Raw genomic sequence first — 20,565 nt, forward strand, 5'->3', positions numbered from 1 at the left:
GAATGTCCCATCCACTGCAGGACGTTTAGTCCTCTGACTCCGCCCTCTAAAATGCCATCTGAGCCCCCTGGCTACTGGGCCAATCAATGAGGGCTTTGCCAATCAATGAAGGCTTTGTGAAGTGATCGGTCCAGAACTTATGTTAATACTGATTTTTTCCCCTGCCCTTCCTCTTTTAAATATATATTAATAAATACATATATTATAAATATATATAATATATAATATATATTTTGATTTTGTATACTCATTCTTTGAGACTTCACTCAATTATCTGTCCTGCTAGTCCAAGTAACTTCCAATGGCTGAGATGATAACATTGTATTAAGGCTCAGGCTCCTAGGTTGGAAGGCATTGCTCGTGTATTTTTAGGGTCACTAGACTATTATCAATGGAAGACCTGGACTCCTACAGTGTCTAGCACCATGCATGGTGCCTGACAGATCTCTGGTGCTCAGAGATGTTTGTTGAATTAAACAGTCCACCCCAGATGAGCTCTGACTCCTGCAGCCTTCAGTTCTGTGCTGATGCAGTATTTCTTCCAGGTACCTCCGTTTTTCAGAACCTTGGCATCCCGGGCTACACCTCCTGCACCCAGTCAACTGACACTGGATTTCTTTTTAAAGGCTATAGAGATGAAAAAGGCCCAGGGGTGAAGGGCCCAGGTTAGGTAACCTATCTGGGGAGAGGTCCTGACCACAGAGATAACTGGTAGTGCAGCCCAGGGAGCTCCTCGGGCTTCTGGACAATAGAGAGACACAGAGGGCTGTGTGGCAGGAAGGTGATTCTGATCATTGTATGGGAAAAGAGGTTTAAGTCATGCTGGAATCCTCTCCTGAACTGTAGCCACATCTCCTAAAAGCGGTCCATCACAGACTTTTTCCATAGGGACACTCTCATTTCATTCATTTTGCCCAAGCTACCCATTGGTTCTTAGGGATTTTGTGTGTCCTTTCTCTTTTCCGCACTCCATCCTGCCATGGACGATGTAAACAAGAGATGCGATTCCTTGTGCTCACCAGGCAGATCCTGCCGCGGTGCTGTGAGCTGTGGCACAGTAATAAAGGCGGATTTATAGTCCTCTGCTGAGCTGTGTCATCTCCCTCTGCTATTTCCAAAACTGGCCTTCCCAAATCTTTGCCCAGCGCCTGAGGCCCCACTTCACCACCTCCCTCATCCTCACAGTCTCTCAGCAGAGAGGCTACTTTCCACATCACAGAAAAACCAGAAGCCTAAATTCTCCTCTTTCCGCCCGGCTTCCAACTAAAATGCATGTGTGGCCATCGTTCCCATTCTTGTGCAAAGTCCCCTGCCACCCAAATCCAGGGTGATCCTCCACCAGGATCCTGGACTCATCGCCCCCTTCCTCCTGAGAACGACCATTGTTCACTAACCCTAACTCCTGTGTCTTCTAAGTGATTAATATCTCCACTTGGGTTCTTAACATGTATCTCAAACTTAACATGCTCAAAACCAAACTTTTCTAGATGCTCAGGCCTAAAAATCTTAGAGTTGTCCTTGATTTCTCTTTTTCTCTCATATTTGACATTCATTTTTTCAGCAACTTTTGGTGGTTTTTCCTTCCAAATATATCCAGAATTGCTTCCACCCTAGTCCAAACAATCCAGTTCCTCTCTTGACTGGGTTATTGCACTGGCCTTCCAAATAATCCCCCTGCGTCCACCTCACCCCCACCAACATATTCTTAACAGCCAGTGGGGTCTTGCTAAAATGTGAGTCAGATCATGACAATCCTCGGTTCAAAATCCTCCAAACAATTCCCAGCCCACTCAGTGTAAAGCTAGACCTTTCAGGGGCTTGCAGGGTTCTGCTTGCCTGGCTCCCCTCGTGTCTCAGGCCTCATCTCCTACGGCTCTTCTCCTCACTCACACTGCTCTACACACTGGCCTCCTGGCCTTCCCTTCAACGTGCTGGAGCTACTCCTCCTTCCAGCCTGTAACATCACCAGGGCGCTTTCTAGGTTCACCTTAACATTCAGACTCATTCAGATCATCATAAACTCCATTGGCACCAGAGTCACTTAGAAACATATAAGATTGGGGTCACAGCTTGCCAGCAAGGCAGCACTCCTCATAGTGACCACACTGCTGCCCAAGAGTTAGTGCCTCCCTGAGCCTCTCTTCCCTTGTATCATTTCAGGTCCAAGGAAGAGACCCACCTTAGGCAGGTTCTTACTCACCTTGTAACCTGCAGAAGCCAATATCTCATGTAACTCAATAGATAGATCGTCAGTGTGTCAAGAAGCATGCTCAGTTACAAGTGTCACCACAACCACAGAAGTCCAATGATATGACTTCCTACCCAGCCCAGATGCAGCTGGCCAATCAATAGTAATCAGGGGCCATAAGCAGCATTGCCTACTGACATAGCTAACTTTCCACCTTTATCCGGTCTCCAGGGAAACAGAAGTAGAAAGCTGAGAAAGTGAAGTCAAAGTCCTCTGCAGAAGAGGAAGGGTCTTGTTGACCCTTTGATTCATGCCCTTTTGTTCTTGCTACTCTCTCTGAACCTTGCTGTCTCCAACCAGGACATCTGCCTGGCCTGCTCCTGTCCCTCATCCAGTTTCTTGGCTAAAAGTTGTCTTCCCAGGCCATCCTATTGAGAACTGCAGCTCTGGGCTCACCTGCTGGGACCCTCTCCCATCCTTGCAGGCTTTATTTTTCCCCATTGCCCTTATCATCTACTAACATATATAATTTATAAATGATTTTGTATATTTTGCTTATTTCTCCCCCCATATACTGTAAGTTCCATAAAGCTGGGATTTTTGTCTTTCATTTCTTCCTCCTTTATTGATAACTCTTGGTAGAGCAGTGGCCGACACACAGTAGGTCCTTCAACCACCATTTGATCTACTTATGAATGAATTTCTGCCCTTTCTTTCAGACCTTAACATCTCATTAGCATCCTTTTTTAGGGTGGATGGATGGGGCTGCAAAATGTTTTCAGTGATGAAATAAAAGGCAGCCTGGTGTTAGGGATTAAGAACGGGAGTCTGGCACCAAACTGCTGCCCACCTTGGGAGGTTTCCTTAACCTCCCTGTGCCTCGGTTGTCTCATTTGTAAGTGGGGTTAGAACAGCACACACGACCTGGAGTTGCCATAAAGATGAAAGATGAATAGAATTAACATCTGTATATTCAGAAGAGTGCCTGACACATAGGCTGCACTAGGTGTTAATTATTAGTAACATCAGCCTTACACGGACTTTACTTTCACTCTGCACCACTTCAGTTATTTCTCTCTCAGCCTACCTCCTCTTCCAGCAGATCGAGCTGAAGCCACGTCTACCCCAGAGCCTTGGAGCCTCTACTTTAACTTCCATTCATTGTTCCAACCACTGCAACTAAGATTTCTGATGGCCTAGTTGCTGCCCTTTTCTGCTTAGTCCAAGAGCTACCTGGGTGCTGCTGGCCATCACTGACCGCAGCTTCCTTTGAGTTCTGACACCGTCCCCTCTCCTGGTTTCCACCTGCCCTATGGCTGCCCCTTCTCAGCCTTCCTCAGAAGCTCTCCTCCCTCCCCCATTCACTCTTTAAGTCATTCCTGGGTGATCCATTCACAAGCATGGCTCCAACTCACCCTGACGCCCAATCTGTGCCAGTCCCATCAATAGTTGCCCAAAGAAGTCACATTCTTTCTCACAGTCATGACTTAGTGTTGTTTTTCTGCTTCTGGCACCTTCTCCCACCTCCAGCTTCCTCTATCTGTAGCTGGCTCTCCAAGTTTTAACTGAACCATCACCTTTTCTGTTGTTCCCAAGCTAAGCGTCTCCCCTCAGCCCTCCCTCAGTGTCCTGGGGATGTCTCTGCCGTAGCACAACACAACTGTGGGAGCGGGCTGTGGCTGGCAGGGCCCCCACAGCCTGGGAAATGCTCAGGGAGTGACCCCCAACCACTTCTCCTCCTCTAACCACATCCGTTCCACCTTCCAGGAGTCACGCAGCCCATGCATACTTTCCTTGTTAAGGACAAGCACAGATCCACCACTTTATGGTTGAGCTCTACCCATGTGTTAAGATTTATGCAAACTTGTTAAGATACTGTATAAATAAAGCCGTTCCCATGGTTCAGGGGCTGGCTGCAGCCATCAGCTGTGTCAGCCCTCCCGACGCCAGCCTCGCTCTCGTCTCCTGTGTGTTTTGTCCTCGTGTTTGTCCCTCTTCTTCATTTCCTACCCTTCCACTCAGGTCAACTCTCCCTCATGGCCCCAGGTTGTGAGCGGTCCTTCTCTCATGCCAGGTTGCAACATACAACTTCTTTTTTTTTTTTGCAGTTTTTGGCCAGGGCTGGGTTTGAACCCACCACCTCCAGCATATGGGGCCAGCGCCCTACCCTTTTGAGCCACAGGCACCACCCAACATACAACTTCTGATTGCTTGTTGACTGAGTTCTCTAGAAATGGACTACTTATAGGCATCTATGCCTGGCTCAGAGCAGCTGCTCAAAATATAGGTGGAGTCAATATATGAATACATAGCATTTGAACAGCATAAACTTCAGTTGAGTTACTGTTTAATTCAGAACTAAACATTGGGTAAAACTGATATCTCATCAAAATGGCAGTTCCTCTAGAAAATCTTATCAAGATTGAAGAGCAGCAAAAAGAGAAGCAGAAAGTTCCATTCTGGCAATTATGTAGCACTGCTGTGTACACACTATACTTCACTTTGAAGGATGGGGGCCCCCTTTGATGTTATTAACATTGAACATTTCTTGACTACAGTTAACTTCTTCATTGGGCTCAATGAAATCGTCTAAGTACCATTTCTACTTTATTAAGACAGTTCAGTGAGTGTTTTAGGCCCCCCCCCCCATGATGACAAACACCATATACAGAGAAGCGAAACTAATATTTATACAGTTAAAAATCGCACAGCCAGCTCTCTTAAGAGGTTTCATTGACTTGCCATCTTGCTCCAGCCCGCATTTTGCCAGGGGTCTAGGCACCTACCTGCAAAGTACATCCAAACACGCCGATCATGAGCATGGCCACCGAGAGGTAATCAGTAAACACATCCCACCACGGCTTCAGCACCCGGAAGGCAGGCTGCTGCTCAGAGAACTGCCGGAATTCTGTCACCGGAATCATGGTTCTGAGAAAGGAGAGATCACTGGTGAATTACTATATCGTCAAGTACCACATAGTGCACCGTTATTAGCATTTGAAATGAGGCTTCCACCCATCAGAAGCAGAGGTCTGAATTAGTGCAGGAGCTGCCAAGATGCATCAGTGTTTCAGTGAGCCACTGAATAAAACTACCAGTTGAAGAAAGGAGCGGACCACCAGCACAGAAAACGCAGGCACCTTTACCGAATTACTGTGCAGTTTATCAATGACTTTTGTGCTAAAGTGGGACAAACAGACCACGATCAGACCAGTTGCCAAGTCCCAGTTATTTCCTGGACTCTCCTCCCTTAAACAGAACACAAAGACGCAAGAAAGAATAGAGCCCATTTTTTGAAATATCTTTGCTGTCTATCTTACCATCTTGGGTTATTGCTTTAAACTATTTTTTAAGTGTCACCTTAGCATTCATGTGTGTTAATTCTTTATGGAGCCCCATTCATAAAGCATTTTACTTGCTCCATGGGAAGGAAAATGACGTTGCCATGTGGTCCTTGTCTTTTAAGAGGAAAGATCTCATCGACAGTGGTGGTGAGTTGGGGAGGACCCACTTTCTCTTGCCTTTTTTCTGGTCTCCATGCTTATGTCTTGATTTCTTTTCTTTATAACCTGTACTTCTCAAGTTTTGATTCCAAACCTCAAACTTACCCTGATTTTCTCTGAGAAGTAAGTTTGCCCTGGAAACTCCTCCCTCTCTTTTTCAATATTGAATAGGGCACAGCCAAGTCTCTGGGAAAAGGGGAAAAGAGATACATCCTCCCCTTGGTCTGGATTCTTTTTCACGCCTGCTGTCTTTACCCAGACCAGGACTTGAGGTTAACCACTCACTGTTACAGTGAGAAGAAATATTCTTTCCTCATCTTATGGCAAGGAAAAAGCGTGGCTGATGAGGGCCAAAGAGAAAGTTTCTCTCCCTTTTACCTTCTTTAGACGCAATAATCTATCTCTCTACATAGGTCCTTGTCATAGGGTCCAGATTAAAGAGCAGACTTGGGTTACTTAGTGTCCCAAGTCTGTTTGTTTCATGGACCTTCCTTCTCTAACACTGAATTAAGAACTACACAATAAACACCCCAGATAAAAGCAAAGCCTCTTCTTTGAATTCACTGGTGAGTATCGCTTTCAAAACCATTATAACGTTATCCATTCTTTCTTCCTGGTTTTCTTTCTTAAACAATTATTTCTCTTCTACACAAGGTTGAAAATTTCAACTGCCTAGTGATGCTCTCCTGGATAACCTACCCACCTGACACCTGTGTGACATTGATACCATTTCTTCATTTTACTGAAATACACCTTTCTTAACTCCATTCTGTTACCACACATAGGCTGCAAGCTTCTATGTGGTATGCACGTGTGTCCTCGAAACATATGTTACAGGCATACTACACCAGCTCAGTAAATTACTTTGCATGTCTCTGGTGACACTTAAATTTCAGACTAGTCAAACTTTGGTTTTCCCAACAATTCATGGCTTTTTCTTCTCAATGGATCATTACAGCTCATAGCCCCAAACGTTTGCTAGGCATGGTTGTTTGAGCAGCAGTCACAAATGACACTAACGCATCTTGAATTCCAAGCTCCACTTCAGAAGGTATAGTCTTATTCTACGTTGCATTCCCATTACCTATCATAGTAGCCAAAAAATAAGAGGTTCTCAACAACTGTTGTCTAAATGAATGGATAAATTTAGATGCTTATTCAGGGAGCAAAGCCTGTCCAACTTAGATGTGGCATGACCCTAATTAGTGGTGGTGATAGTGATAATTAGCAAACTGTTCGTACTCTAGTCTGCTGCTCTTTGATAGATTTGGCTGTTGTCTTTTCCATGATAAGTTTCTTTACAATGTGGAAGAAATTGAACTTGCTAAATTATTTAAGTGAGTGACACTTTCAGGACCAAAATGGATCAATGTAGAGCAGTTAGTCTCAGATGTTTTGGTCTCAAAGTGTTTGTAAGTTATATAAATATTTACCATATTAGAAATTAAAACCAAGAAATTTTAAAAGTACACAATAATTCATGATAATTTTAATTCAGAATTAAAATTATGTTATGACTATGTCTTCCAAAACAAAAAAATTAGTGAGAATGATGGTACTGTTTTACATTTTTGCAAATCTCTTTAATGTCTATCACAATACAGAAAATAACTGGATTCTCATATCTGCTTCTACATCACTCCATTGTGTTATATGTTGATTTGGTTGAAATTTATGAATCAAACATGGCCTCACAAAGGCATAAGATTGGAAAAGGGAGGAGAATCTTAGTAGCCTTTTTATATCATTGAGGATATTCATTTTTGATAGGTGTACTATACCAAACTTGGATGAGGTTAATTGCAATTGAAATCTGGAAACTATATTACAAAACTTTTAAACTCCATTATATAACATTAAAACTCATTATTCTACTTTGCACTTTGAATGGATCTTTTTACCCATGTATTACTTTGTAACATTATGCGTTGGTAAATTTAGAAAATATAAGATCACTAAGTTAGGAAGATCTTCCAACTGTTGACACATTTCATTATAAAGTATTAAAAAATGACATTCATTAATATCACTACTGCTCTAATCAGGAAAATGTTTATACATTGGGAAGCTGTCAAGGTCATGGTGGAGAATATAAGTTTTCTATAATTCTAATTATCACATGAAAGCTTGAATTTTATCACCGTCAACAAATATTATTAGTGGTTTCCCTTAAAGTGTCAGGCTCACTTCATTCATTTTGAGAACATATATGTCACAGATCTAAGTCTGAATAATTTGCTGTTTTATTTAAGTAAAAGTAATGTGATATGATAAAGTAGCTAATTCAACTTTCCACTCAGACAATCACACAAGGGATTTCTCTTGGTAGTCTTCAGAAAGCACAGCAGAAGTGCTCTGTGTATTCTTCTCATTTCATCATGTAGTATATTAATAAAATACACAGTCAAGAGTTGAGTTACTAAAAAAATTTTTTTACTGCTTCAATAAGGATATTATATGAAACTTGCTTTTTTTTGAATTCCAAGTGTATACAGGAAAGAGTGCAACCTGGCACCTCTGTCCTGAGTAATACGAAGGTACCTTACCCACCACTGGGTACTGTTACACCATCAGTGGAAAAGGCAGAAAACATATTAGCATTATAAACCAGTTCTGATGTTGGTGGGCCCTTTAGCCAGGTTTAGGTTACCAGAGCTCCAAGGACCATGCTATGAGAACAGCTGAGACAGAGAGGCCCTGTTCCCTTCTTTTTCTATTGATTTTCCTTGAAAAAGTGAAGGCCTGGGAACTCAGAACCGGTAAAATCTTCTGAGTCTTTGGCTGAGTTGCCACAGAGATGTCATGTTTTTAATCTGGGAAATAACGTCAAACTAAAAATCAAAGAAACTTAAGTATCATCTATTGCTTCTTAATATTGGCACAGTTGGCTCAGTGCCAACACTTCACACCACGTACACCTAAGGTGGCGGGTTCGAATCCAGCCCGGGCCCGCCAAACAACAATGACGGCTGCAACCAAAAAATAGCCAGGGGTTGTGGTGGGCACCTGTGGTCCCAGCTACTTGGGAGGCAGAGGCAGGAGACTAGCTTGAGCCCAGGAGTTGGAGGATGCTGTGAGCTGTGATGCCACAGCACTCTACCCAAGGGGATAGCTTGAGGATCCATCTCAAAAAAAAAAAAAAATTGGCACAGTCTAGTTAATGTGGATTACACGACTTGTTAGAGCAATAGCTGGCCAAGATGGTGAAGTCTTTGGGTGTCATAGAGTACAACACTTATTGCACTTAAACTCTTTTGAGTGCATACGTATGTGCATGTGTTGTACATGTCCACACATGCATACATACTGCATATAAATGTACACATATTGATGGGTAATACACACACTTTGTTGACTTAACATATTACAAGGCCCCAAGCCAACCTCCAACATAGCAGAACTTCTTAATATTTTTAATGCAAAAACAGGAGAAAGGGTTGAATTAAAAAAATTCCAAAACTAAAGAAAGGGTAGGTGGACCATTTGACGGCTTAACTGAAAAATTTTTTTGTATTCTTCTTTCACAGCTTCAGCACCTCTGAAAGTTCACGCATTTTAGTCAGAGCTATACTTGATTGATCTCTCTTTTATTACCACTGTCATTTCCAAGTGATTTGTGACAATTTCAAGAGTTGTTTCCAGCTAATGGAGCTGTTCTGTATAATCTGCTGGCTTTAAGTCAGCATAATTTTATTTCTATCTAAACTCTTTTTCACTTTTAGAAAAATAAATGAATATCCTTGTACTTACTCCAACCCCAATCTTCAACTTATCACAAAAGATTTTAGTTGATCTTATTAGTAATGTCTTCAAATATATGGCATTCAAATTAAGTACACAGATTATGGTGTCCTAATTTTTTAAATGTACAATTTTACATTTTATATACCTCTTTTTCTGTAACTCTTTGTAGAAACCCATGTATATTTCTTTATTTAAAATACTTATTCTAAAAACCATTTTAATGGTTCTATATTCCACACAATTTTACTTCTTAAAGATACCATGTAATTCTTTGGTGAAGAATATTGGTAAAGTCAGGTATAAATATAGTTTATTTCTTTCACTTATATATGGCTCTTCTTTTTTTTTTTTTTTGGATTTGGCCGGGGCCAGGTTTGAACCTGCCACCTCTGGTATATGGGGCCGGCACCCTACTTCTTTGAGCCATAGGCGCGGCCCTTATATGGCTCTTCTTAAAACAATAGATCCCCACCCCTCCCCAGGATGATTTAGTATTTTGTTGTCAAGAATTTATCACAGCTCATGTATTCTATTCTTTTTACCAACCCATGGCCTAAGGCATATCAAACTTATTCTGCGTTGATTCCAACGTGATCGCTAGTGTTCTCCTATGGCTGCCAGGTAGGCATTGCTAACATTTGTTTCATTCCATAATTTTCTGAGAGTGGATAAGTAGCATCACCTTTAGATAGCACAAATATATATCATATAAGGAAATTAGGGTCAATTCCAAATGATGACAGGTATGATGTCAGCAACCCAGTGACTGGCCCCTTATCAAAAAGAATAGACACAATCATTCCTGAGCACATGAAATATGTATTCAGCAGAAAAGAAACTTAGGTGTATTGCTTGTCTCTGTTGCTAAATCCATCGGACAGTTCTCATTCCTCATCTTCCTTGACTGGTCGGCAGCATTTGACCAAATTTTATCATTCTTCACTTGGCTTTTAGGATTCCACAGCCTTCTGGTTTTCCTCCTCCTTCCCTGGCTATTTCTTCTTCTGTTCCTTTGTTGTTTCCGCCCCTTCTCCCAGACTCCCGGTGGTCTTCCCTGACACATTCAGTCCCGTGGGGATTGCATTTGGTGCCAGTGCTTTCAATACTACCCAAAGTGAACACTTCACAAATTCATATCTCTATCCAGACTCACAGATGCAACTACCTACTTGACCTCTCCTCTTGGATATCCTCTAAACACACCACACTCAGTATGTCCAAACCCACTCCTGTCTCAGTTCCTCACTCCAAAGCCCACAGCTTCCTATCCCTCCTCTTTTAGTAAATGGCAACTCTATCTTTCCACTAGCTTAGGCCAAAGATCTCAGAGTAACCCCTGAATCCTCTCTATCTGTAACATCCACACTCACTCTGTAAAAAGAAACAACTCTGATTATGTTTTATAATGTATTGCCTCTCTCCTTTCAGAAGAATGTAAGTTTCACAATGGCAGAACTTCACTTGTCCACTCTATTGGGTTCACAAATATATTTACAAGTACCTAGAAAATAATGCCTGGCATAACGCTTGATGGATAAATTAGTGAATAAGTAATAACTTTAGTGAAGAAAGCTTTCAGCTTTAGAAATAACAATTACAAAAGCAAAGCACGTGTCTGAGTAATGTCATGGTAGGAAGGTCCCAAACGGCAGGGCCAGGACCTTAGCACAGCTGAAGCCACCATGGAGAAGTGCAAACGAGAGAGTGCAGAAATACTACAACGTGAAATTTATGGGTTCTTCCCAATTGTACTCAAAGGCTCCACAAATCAAGATAAAGTCATCAGGATGTGCTCAGAACATCAGTTATAAAACAAACTGCTTTTCTTTCCTCTAGCAGTGCAAGGATGGAAATAAAAAGCAGGAGAAAAAGCCAAATCTTCCCAATTACATAAAAATCATGAATCTTTCTCTTGTGGGAGAACATGAGTCTAGATTGTGTTCTAGTATTTAGATGTGGTACTCATGACAAAAGACTTCTAGAAAGATCTGCTGAAAAAGAAAATAAGGATATGGGTTTTGTAGAAATATATTTAATTAAAAAAGAAAATCATGAAAAGGTTATAAAATTTTAGAACCTGAAAGTAAAGAAAGAGATCATCCAGTCCATACCCCTTATTTAACAGGTGAAACCCTTGAGCCAAGAGAGATTAGGCGACTTGTCTAAGCAACACGCTAGCAATGAACTATGCCTTTTCTTATTTTTTATTTTTGAGACAGAGTGATTTGTCACCCTCAGTAGAGTGCATCATAGCTCACAACAACCTCAAACTCTTGGGGTCAAGCAATTCTCTTGCCTCAGCCTTAAGCTTGGACTACAGGTGCCTGCGACAACTCCTGGCTATTTTTAGATACAGGGTCTTGCTTTTGCTCTGGGTGATCTCCAACCTGTGAGCTCAGGCAATCCACCTGCCTCAGCCTCCTGGAGTAGGATTACAGATGTGAGCCACCACGCATGGCCCCTGAAACATGACTTCTAACCAAATCTTTTCCTTCCTCTAGAGTTCTTTACTAATACCACATGATACTGACTAGATCTTAAACAATTTGTAAAGTACCAAGAAACAAATAGTTTATTTATTTATTTTGTAGAGATGGGTTTCACTATATTTCCAGACTGGTCCCAAACTGCAGGCCCCAAGTAATCCTCCTGCATCAGCCTCCCAAAATGCTGGGATTAAAGTCATAAGCCATCATGCCTGACCAGCACATCATTTCATAGAATTTTTCCTGTATTCAAATATTTTTATGTCCCTTACTTGACAATATAAAATCAAAAATAATCAATATTAATACATTTAATTTTTTCTTAAGCTATGTTACCATTGTAGCATCATAAAAGCGAGAACTTTTGACTTAAAGGAATCTTAAGAGGTAAGATGAACTTGTAACCCAGTGGATAGGTCTATAGTACCTTCTCCTTAGATTTTTCCATTACGTTATATGCACAGTTAGTTAATGGCTCAACTACGTATTTGGAAAGTCTTTAAATTAAGCTTAATCTAGTTTTCTAAAGATGATGTGTAGGGAGCAAAAATTTATTCCAACCTAGAAATTGTAGTTCTCTCTTAATCCCTGAAAATATTATTCCTCTGACTATATTCCTTTTAAAAAACATCCTTTTAATCCTGTGTATGACTAGCCGTACAACTGGCCTTCACTTTACATGATAGTTCCCACAGTTATCTTTCTCATAGCTGTAGCCCTCTGAATCCACTGAAAGTTGGTTACATAGCTGGGTGAGATGGTAGGCTTCTGCAGTCCCAGCTACTCAGGAGGCTGAGGCAAGAGGATCACTCCAGCCAGGAGTTTGAGGTTGCTATGAGCGAGGCTGGCACTGTGCTAGGTGCTGAGGGAATAGAAATAAAATGGACAAAGTATATGCCCTTGCCCACATGTACACTCATAAGGAATTTTCATTAAAGAAATTCCCATAAGAGCATGAGTTGCAATGGCTCTTCTTTGTAAATAGGACTGATATTGTTTCCTACGTCCCTGGTGTATTTAGAGAGGTTGTTACAGTATTTTTATTTCACTGAGGAGAGTGTTCAGACCTTGTTTGTCTCTATGTCTTCCAGAAACTAGCACAAGCCCTCAGAAGAGGCCCTCAATGCATATTTATTAAGTTGGAATAGACTTAAGAACACACTCAACACGGACACACACACCCAGTTGAGCATTTGTAGTAAGGACCAAACTCTTGTATTTTGCTATTACCACCTTCTATAAAGCTCAACACTGCAATAAATAAAAGAGAGGCTATTACCATGTAGCTCCATATTATAAATAATGATTATTCAGAGAACATCCACTACTGAAGAGAATGTTTGAGATGAGGAAAGGAGTCAGGAATAATTTATAATTTCAAAGTTAAGGGTCATTGAAATTTTAATGCACAACCTTCTGTCAGCGTGCTAAAGAGGATGCATTGATCAATAATGTTTTCTTAGGTCTTAGCCTGTACTCAAGGAAATGGCCAAATTGGGTGATTCCCTTGTCAGAACACTACCCTATGAAGAAACAAGGGATAGAAAACAGATCGAAACGTAAAAAATGTTTTGCTAACAATATAATGGTTTGAATGCTGCACTTCTCAATCTTGCTGAGATCTTAAAAGAAGGCTTTAATTTCTCTGGGATTTTTGTCAAAAAGCTTCAGCTACATCTGTTGATACTAACAATTATTTAATGCTTATTGTGCATATTTCTGGTACATTTAAATTCAGAAATCCTTTCTGACATGAGGCTAAGCTATTGTCTTATAGTCTCTTAAAAACTGACCACAGAGGCTGGGAGTGGTGGCGCAGGCCTGTATCCTAACAGTCTGGGAGGCCATGGCGGATGGAGTGCCTGAGCTCAGAGCAGCCCAAGTAAGAGTGAGACCCCATCTCTAAAAAATAGCCAGGTGTTGTGGTGGGTGCCTGTAGTCCCAGCTACTTGGGAGGCTGAGGCAAGAGGATCACTTGAGTGCAAGAGTTGAGGTTGCTGTGAGATACGGCTTCACAGCACTCTACAGAGGGTGAGAAAATCAACAGGCAAACAAACAAACAAACACTGACCATAAAGATGACCACCGAATGTTGGTCCTTGGCTTCCTCATCTCTGTTACTCTGAGTGCATCTACAGTCTCTTTGAGGAATGGGCCCACTCTGTTCTCTGCACCCTACTTCCTTCTCCACCTTCTCCTCTAAACAATCTCCCGGAAGGTATGGTGTACACACATACCGCCCCACCACCACCACCAGATTCTGAACTCTTAATAACACTGTGTTTCCCTTTAAATTCTCAATATTGTAACTTAGACAAGATTTATCCCAGTATCTCACTGTTCTCAATATCCAAAAACTAAGTCCAGGATTCAATTGAGTGAATCTCTAATGATTGCTTTGAGGAATACTGATTCCTTCCTGCAATGGACAAAAGGAGAAAGAAATTCATCTCCAAAAGAGAGAGAAATAACAAATTTATCTTTTACCTCTTAAGACAAGGGTGCAGATAGACCATGAACGTTAACTCAGTGTAGGCCAAAAGATCCAGGCTAAATAAATGTTGGCAAAGCTGGCCACCTGGATCGTGGCTTTCCTTGTGAAGGGCTGGCAAGGAGGCGACATACAGAAGCAGAAAGACTTCCGCCCTTGAGACCATAACAGCTACAATTTCTCGTTTATATTTTAACTTCCGAAGTTTAGAGTAATCTGAAAGGGCAGGGGTCACTTTTTACTTCGTATTTCTCACTTTGGGGCCTAAGATGCTCACAAATTGTTTCTTGAGCTGAATTCTTAAGATTCCATAGCAGGAAAGTTGCCTTTTCTGTTCTGACAGGAAGTTTGGCTTGTTTTCTAAATATCTTTTCACAAACATAGATGGTACAAATACCAAACCAAAAATGTTATAGGGAAGCTAAAACAATACTTTTTTTTTTTTTTTCTGTTAACCTGGGTAGAGTGTGGTGGTGGTAGCATCAGAGCTCACTGCAACCTCAAAGTTCTGGGTTCAAGTGTGCTGCCTAACTCAGACTCCTGAGTAGCTGGGACCATGGGCACCCACTGCAACGCACCACTAATTTTTCCAGTTATAGTAGAGACGGGGTCTCCCTCTTGCTAAGGCTGGTCTCAAACTTTTATGCTTAAGTATCCTACCGCCTTGGCCTCCCAAAGTGCTAAGATTACAGGCATGAGCCATGGTACCCTGGCCTACTAAAGCATCTTTTTGCCATAACTTTTCCATTGTTTTTTTTCTTGTAAATTTTAAAACTTTATGCTAAAAACAACAACTAGAAAAGCAAGTAATACTGCTTGGGAGACAAGAGACTGGTGTTTCAAGGTAGAGATTAAAAGACTAATGAACTTAAAGTATGTTCACTTGTATTAATATCTTTCTTTCTTATTAAGCTAATCTTTATAGGAATCTGCCATTTAAAATTTTGCTTCTAGAAAGGATCAGGGACTATGAAAGGTTGGACAACAGCATAAGAACACTAACTGCTGAATAATCTCTTTGGGGCTTTCGAGAAGGCTGCCGTGCATCTCAGGCCGGCTCTCTATTTGTCTTTCCTGCTGGATGTGCTCATTAAATCCATGATAGAAGGAAAAAGTTCAAGTCCTCCAGCCTCCAAGGAAAAACAACTCTGTAGGAGGAAATAGGCAACTATGAAACTTGACATGACACGAATGCACCGAAAAATTAGAATGCTGTTTCTGTCCACCCTGCCAATCATGAAGGCAAGGCTTTGTGCTACAGAAAACCTAATTATTGGGTTTGGCTCCACATTTAACATATTGATTTAATGGTCATTTTTTCCAAGTTAGACATTATACGAGTTCCCCTGGTCCAAGTTTTCTTTTGGAACATAAATAAAAGATAAAGCAAAGATAAATAAAATTAAATATGAAGACATTCAATACTCTTAGAGTCACACATTCTAGCAGCTGAGGGAAGGTATAAAGGGTTTCTTTATTCGGAAGCTCTAAAAGAATATGGTCAGAGGCTACTGGCCTCTCAAATCTAGATTGTGCCAAAAATCTATATGGCAATGATTATTGACAAATGTGAATCATTTCATTAAAATATTTTTTTCTGAAGAGAAATACATTCTTTAATTTAAAAAGATTAAAAACAGGGCTCAGCGTTTGTGGCTCAAGTGGCTAAGGCACCAGCCACATACACCTAAGGTGGTGGGTTCAAATCTGGCCCGGGCCCGCCAAAGCAACAATGATGGCTGCAACCAAAAAAAAAAAAAAAAAAAAATAGCCAGCCGTTGTGGCGGGTGCCTATGGTCCCAGCTACTTGAGGCAGGAGACTCACTTGAGCCCAGGAGTTGGAGGTTGCTGTGAGCTATAATGCCATGGCACTCTACCCAGGGGGACAGCTTGAGGCTCTGTCTCAAAAAAAAAAAAAAAAAGATTAAAAACAGGCAGTGCCTGTAGCTCAGTGGTTAGGATGCTGGCCACATGCACCAGGGCTGGTGGGTTTGAACCTGGCCTGGGCCTGCTAAACAAAAAAAATAGCTGGGCATTGTGGCGGGCACCTGTAGTCTCAGCTACTAGGGAGGCTGAGCCAGGAAAATCATTTGAGCCCAAGAGTCTGAGGTTGCTGTGAGTTATGACACTACAGCACTCTACTGAGGGTGACAAAGTAAGGCTCTGTCTCAAGATTAAATAAATAAATAACTATAAAAACAACTACCCTCCCCCCTGAAAAGAGGAATAATGAAGCTAGGGGATATATATTACATAATAGCAAAGGCCAATTATCTTTATGGATCCTGAAAAGTCATAAAAAAGGTATAGAGCCAGAGCCTTGTGGGGCTAAAACCAGAATGTTCTTTCCATCCTCCCACCTCCTTGCTTTGCAAAGTCTATACATACTGCAGACCAAGGTCCTAGCATTACCTACTCAGGGAGTCCATCCCCAGGCTCCCTGACTGGGTCAAACCTAGCATTTCAGGCTCTTCTGGCGCTGGAAGTGTCCTCTGATGGCCCCGTCACAGACAGCGTTTTCCATTCTCTCCTGTTCTGGGACTACACTGGTCTCCCCCAGCCTACAAGCTCCACGGGGGCAGGGTTAGTTTCCATTCTGTTCACCATCATTCAACCAACAACCACACAGTGTGTGGCACATCATAGGTGTTCAACAGATATTCAGTAAACAATGAAGAATTTTTTTAAAAGTTACAAGAATGGTCAAAATGCAAGATTGCAGATTTATTCACCTGACTCCTTTTTCAGTAAAAAGAAAATAGTTTAAAAAAAATTTAAGGTCCATCAGCCAACTTGGCAGAAAACCAAAAACAGTGCCTTTTTTTTTGCAGTTTCTGGCTGGGGCTGGGTGTGAACCTGCTACCTCCAGCATATGGGGCTGGTGCTCTACTCCTTTGAGCCACAGGCATCGCCCATCTTATACATATATGTGTGTGTGTGTGTATAAATAAATAAATATATATATATATACATATATATATATAACATATATATTTTTAAATTCTGTTGCCCAGGTTGGAGTGGTACAATGGTACAACCTGGAATTCCTGGCCTCAAGAAATCATCCTGCCTCCCCTTCCCGAGCATTTGGGAGTACAGGCGCATGCAACCAAGCCTCACTGACTTTCAGCAGTGCCATCTTTATAGACCAACTGTTTAGTATTTTGAAATGGTTTACTTGTACTTGCTATTATTAGTAAAAAAGCTGGCTTGGGGCCATATGAAGTCTTTCTGACAAAATCATCCTAAAGCCTTGCCAAATATATTTTAAAAAATGGTTGAAAGAACTAGAAAACAAGATACAGAAGGCTAGTAGTTCACCAACTTGCAGGGTGACATCTAAAGTTGATTTCAGGACTGGTTTTGTTCAGCAACCTCATTAGCAGAAGGAAAGGTGGACTGAGGTGCTCGGAAGGAGCAAAACTAACTCAAGAGCTGTTAAATGGGCTCAGCGCCTGTAGCTCAAGCAGCTAAGGCGCCAGTCACATACACCAGAGCTGGCGGGTTCAAATCCAGCCCAGGCCTGCTAAATGACAATGACGACTACGACCAAAAAATAGCCAGGTGTTGTGGTGGGCACCTGTAGTCCAAGCTGCTTGGGGGGCTGAGGCAAGAGAATCACTTAAGCCCAAGAGTTGGAGGTTGCTATGAGCTGTGATGCCACAGTACTTTACCCAGGGCAACAGCTTGAGGCTCTGTCTCAAAAAAAAAAAAAAACAAAAAAAAAGAGTTGTTAAATGGGGAGGTCTAAATATATTAATCACAAATAGTAAAAAACAAAAAATTGTGTAGGAAGGTCACAGGAATTCAATGCTAAGGTTTAGTAGAAAAAAAGTAAGGAAGAAACAAACAAACAAAAAATTACTTTTTAAAAGTACAACACTAGCCAGGCACAGTGGCTCACCCCTGTAATCCTAGCACTTTGGGAGGCTGAGGCCTGTGGATTGCCTGAGCTCACAGGTTCAAGACCAGCCTAAGCAAGAGTGAGACCCCGTCTCTAAAGATAAAAAAAAGTAGCTGGGCGTTGTGGTGGGTGCCTGTAGCCCCAAGATACTCGGGAAGCTGAGGCAAGAAAATTGTTTGAAAACTCTGCTGCTTTGGAGGAGCCATGCGCGATTGCTAAGGTACATCTGATGAAACTGTGACTCGGTGGGCATGCATCAGTACCACATGTAATAAGAGACCCTTGTCTGCAGCAGAATGGGAGGACATGAAGAAGCAGTACTTTCAGGGTACAAGCCAAAACCTACCAGAACATAAACAAGTTGGAACCAATAAGCTATCCCTTAAAAATGATGCACCCCAAGCAAAACATACAAAGAACAAAAAGAAAAAAGAATACTTAAATGAAGATGTGAACGGATTCATGGACTACCTAAGACAGAACTCACAGATGGTTCACAACGGGGAGATTATAGCAACAGACATCCAGGAAGTAAGGGAAGAAATTGCAGTTGCTTTAAAGAAAGACAGTTGGGAAGGAAGACAATTAGAAAGACAAGCAGCAAAGAAAAATGCAATGGTATGTTTCCATTGTAGAAAACCTGGTCATGGAAATGGAGATTGTGTAGTGGCCCCTGAAAATCAAGCTATGGGCACTGGGATATGTTACTGGTGTGGGTCCACAGAGCATGAAATAACCAAGTGTAAGGCTAAAGTAGACCCAGTTGTTGGTGAATTTCCTTTCGTAAAATGTTTCATTTGTGGGGAAATGGGACATCTGTCTAGATCTTGTTCTGATAATACCAAAGGACTCTATGCTGATGGTGGTGGTTGCAAACTTTGTGGCTCCGAAAAACATTTCAAGTAAGATTGCCCTACTTGGCTCCTGTAGCTCAGTGGCTAGGGTGTCGGCCACATGCACCAGGTCTGGTGGGTTCAAACTTGGCCTGGGCCTGCTAAACAACAATGACAACAACAACAACAACAACAATGCAGCCAGGCGTTGTGGTGGGCGCCTGTACTCCCAGCTACTTGAGAGGCTAAGGCAAGAGAATCCCTTAAGTCCAAGAGTTTGAGGTTGCTGTGAGCTATGATGCCATAGCACACTCTACTGAGGGTGACATAGCGAGACTCTGTCTCAAAAAAAAAAAAAAAAAAAATAGTAAAGAAAGATCGCCCTGAAAGTCAGAATTCAGATAGAATGGTCATTGTTGGTTGCTGGGCAAAGGTAATGAGCACAGACTGAAGAAATTTTGGATTCACCTAAACCGCAGAAACCCAAACCAAAGATCCCTAAAGTCGTTAATTTTTGATAATGACTAGTACAATTGTTACTTACCACCTCATTGCCACTTTCTAAACTGAGCCTACTTCACTAATTAGCTAGCAGCCAAACCTTTATTATAGATATATGATCTGGGGATACTCAAAAACAGTTTTCTTTATTCTCTCCATCAAAAAATCCTTCTATTACTGTTTGGAGAAAACTACTGAAAAAAAAAAAAGGATGAGATGATTAAATTAGATTTTCTAAAAGAATGTATTTTAACAGATAGAACTTAGAGGTATCTAAGTGGTTACATACCTGATTGTAGAATCATCTTTTTTAAAAGCCAAATTATGTGTAAATGTAAAGCACTCCTAATAAAGGGTACTGCTTATTTTTGGAAAAAAAAAAGAAAAGAAAAGAAAAAGAAAAAAATCACTTGAGCCCAAAAGTTTGAGGTTGCTGTGAACTATGATGCCACAGCACTCTATCCAGGGCGACAAAGTGAGACTCTGTCTCAAAAAATAAAATAATAATAAATAAATAAGTGAAAGTGCAACACTTCAAAGACAAGAGATCTTTGGGAGTGGCGAAAAGGGATCCAGGAATGAAGTAGATGATCTTTGGGTAGTGGAAAATAGGCTTATGGCCAAAGAATAAGACAGGGCTTAAGGAACAACTGTGGGGAGTTTGTTTTTATTGGTCCCATCCTGTTTGATCCTCTTTTTGGATGACCATCTTAAAAATCTGACACAGGCCAATGTTTCAGAGATCTAAAAATATGGTTACACAGCCATAAAATTATTTCTGCAAAAATAAATAAGTAGACAAATAAATGTCAACTGAACAGAGAAGGGGAAATTGCTGGAAAGATAAGTTGGTTCATTTGTATTCAATGTCCCTGGACACAGCAGGGTCAGTCTTGGGATTCTTGTGGGAAAGAA

The 20,565-nt window shown here is 41.3% G+C and overlaps 1 protein-coding gene and 1 pseudogene across 1 annotated transcript in view; one reads left to right on the top strand and one right to left on the bottom strand.

The window, feature by feature from the left end:
• LRRC8C (leucine rich repeat containing 8 VRAC subunit C) overlaps window positions 1-20,565 on the bottom strand; it is a 79,966-nt gene that overhangs the window by 29,083 nt on the left and 30,318 nt on the right. Inside the window, exon 2 of the mRNA XM_003784170.2 lies at window positions 4,975-5,116. Coding sequence (XP_003784218.1) covers window positions 4,975-5,112 — 138 coding nt within the window. The 5' untranslated portion in view covers window positions 5,113-5,116. The remainder of the gene's footprint in view (window positions 1-4,974; window positions 5,117-20,565) is intronic.
• LOC105886437 lies at window positions 5,634-19,667 on the top strand (annotated as a pseudogene).

Source organism: Otolemur garnettii, unplaced genomic scaffold (genome assembly GCF_000181295.1).
Source record: "Otolemur garnettii isolate 467f Iridium unplaced genomic scaffold, OtoGar3 scaffold00010, whole genome shotgun sequence".
Lineage (NCBI taxonomy): Eukaryota > Metazoa > Chordata > Mammalia > Primates > Galagidae > Otolemur > Otolemur garnettii.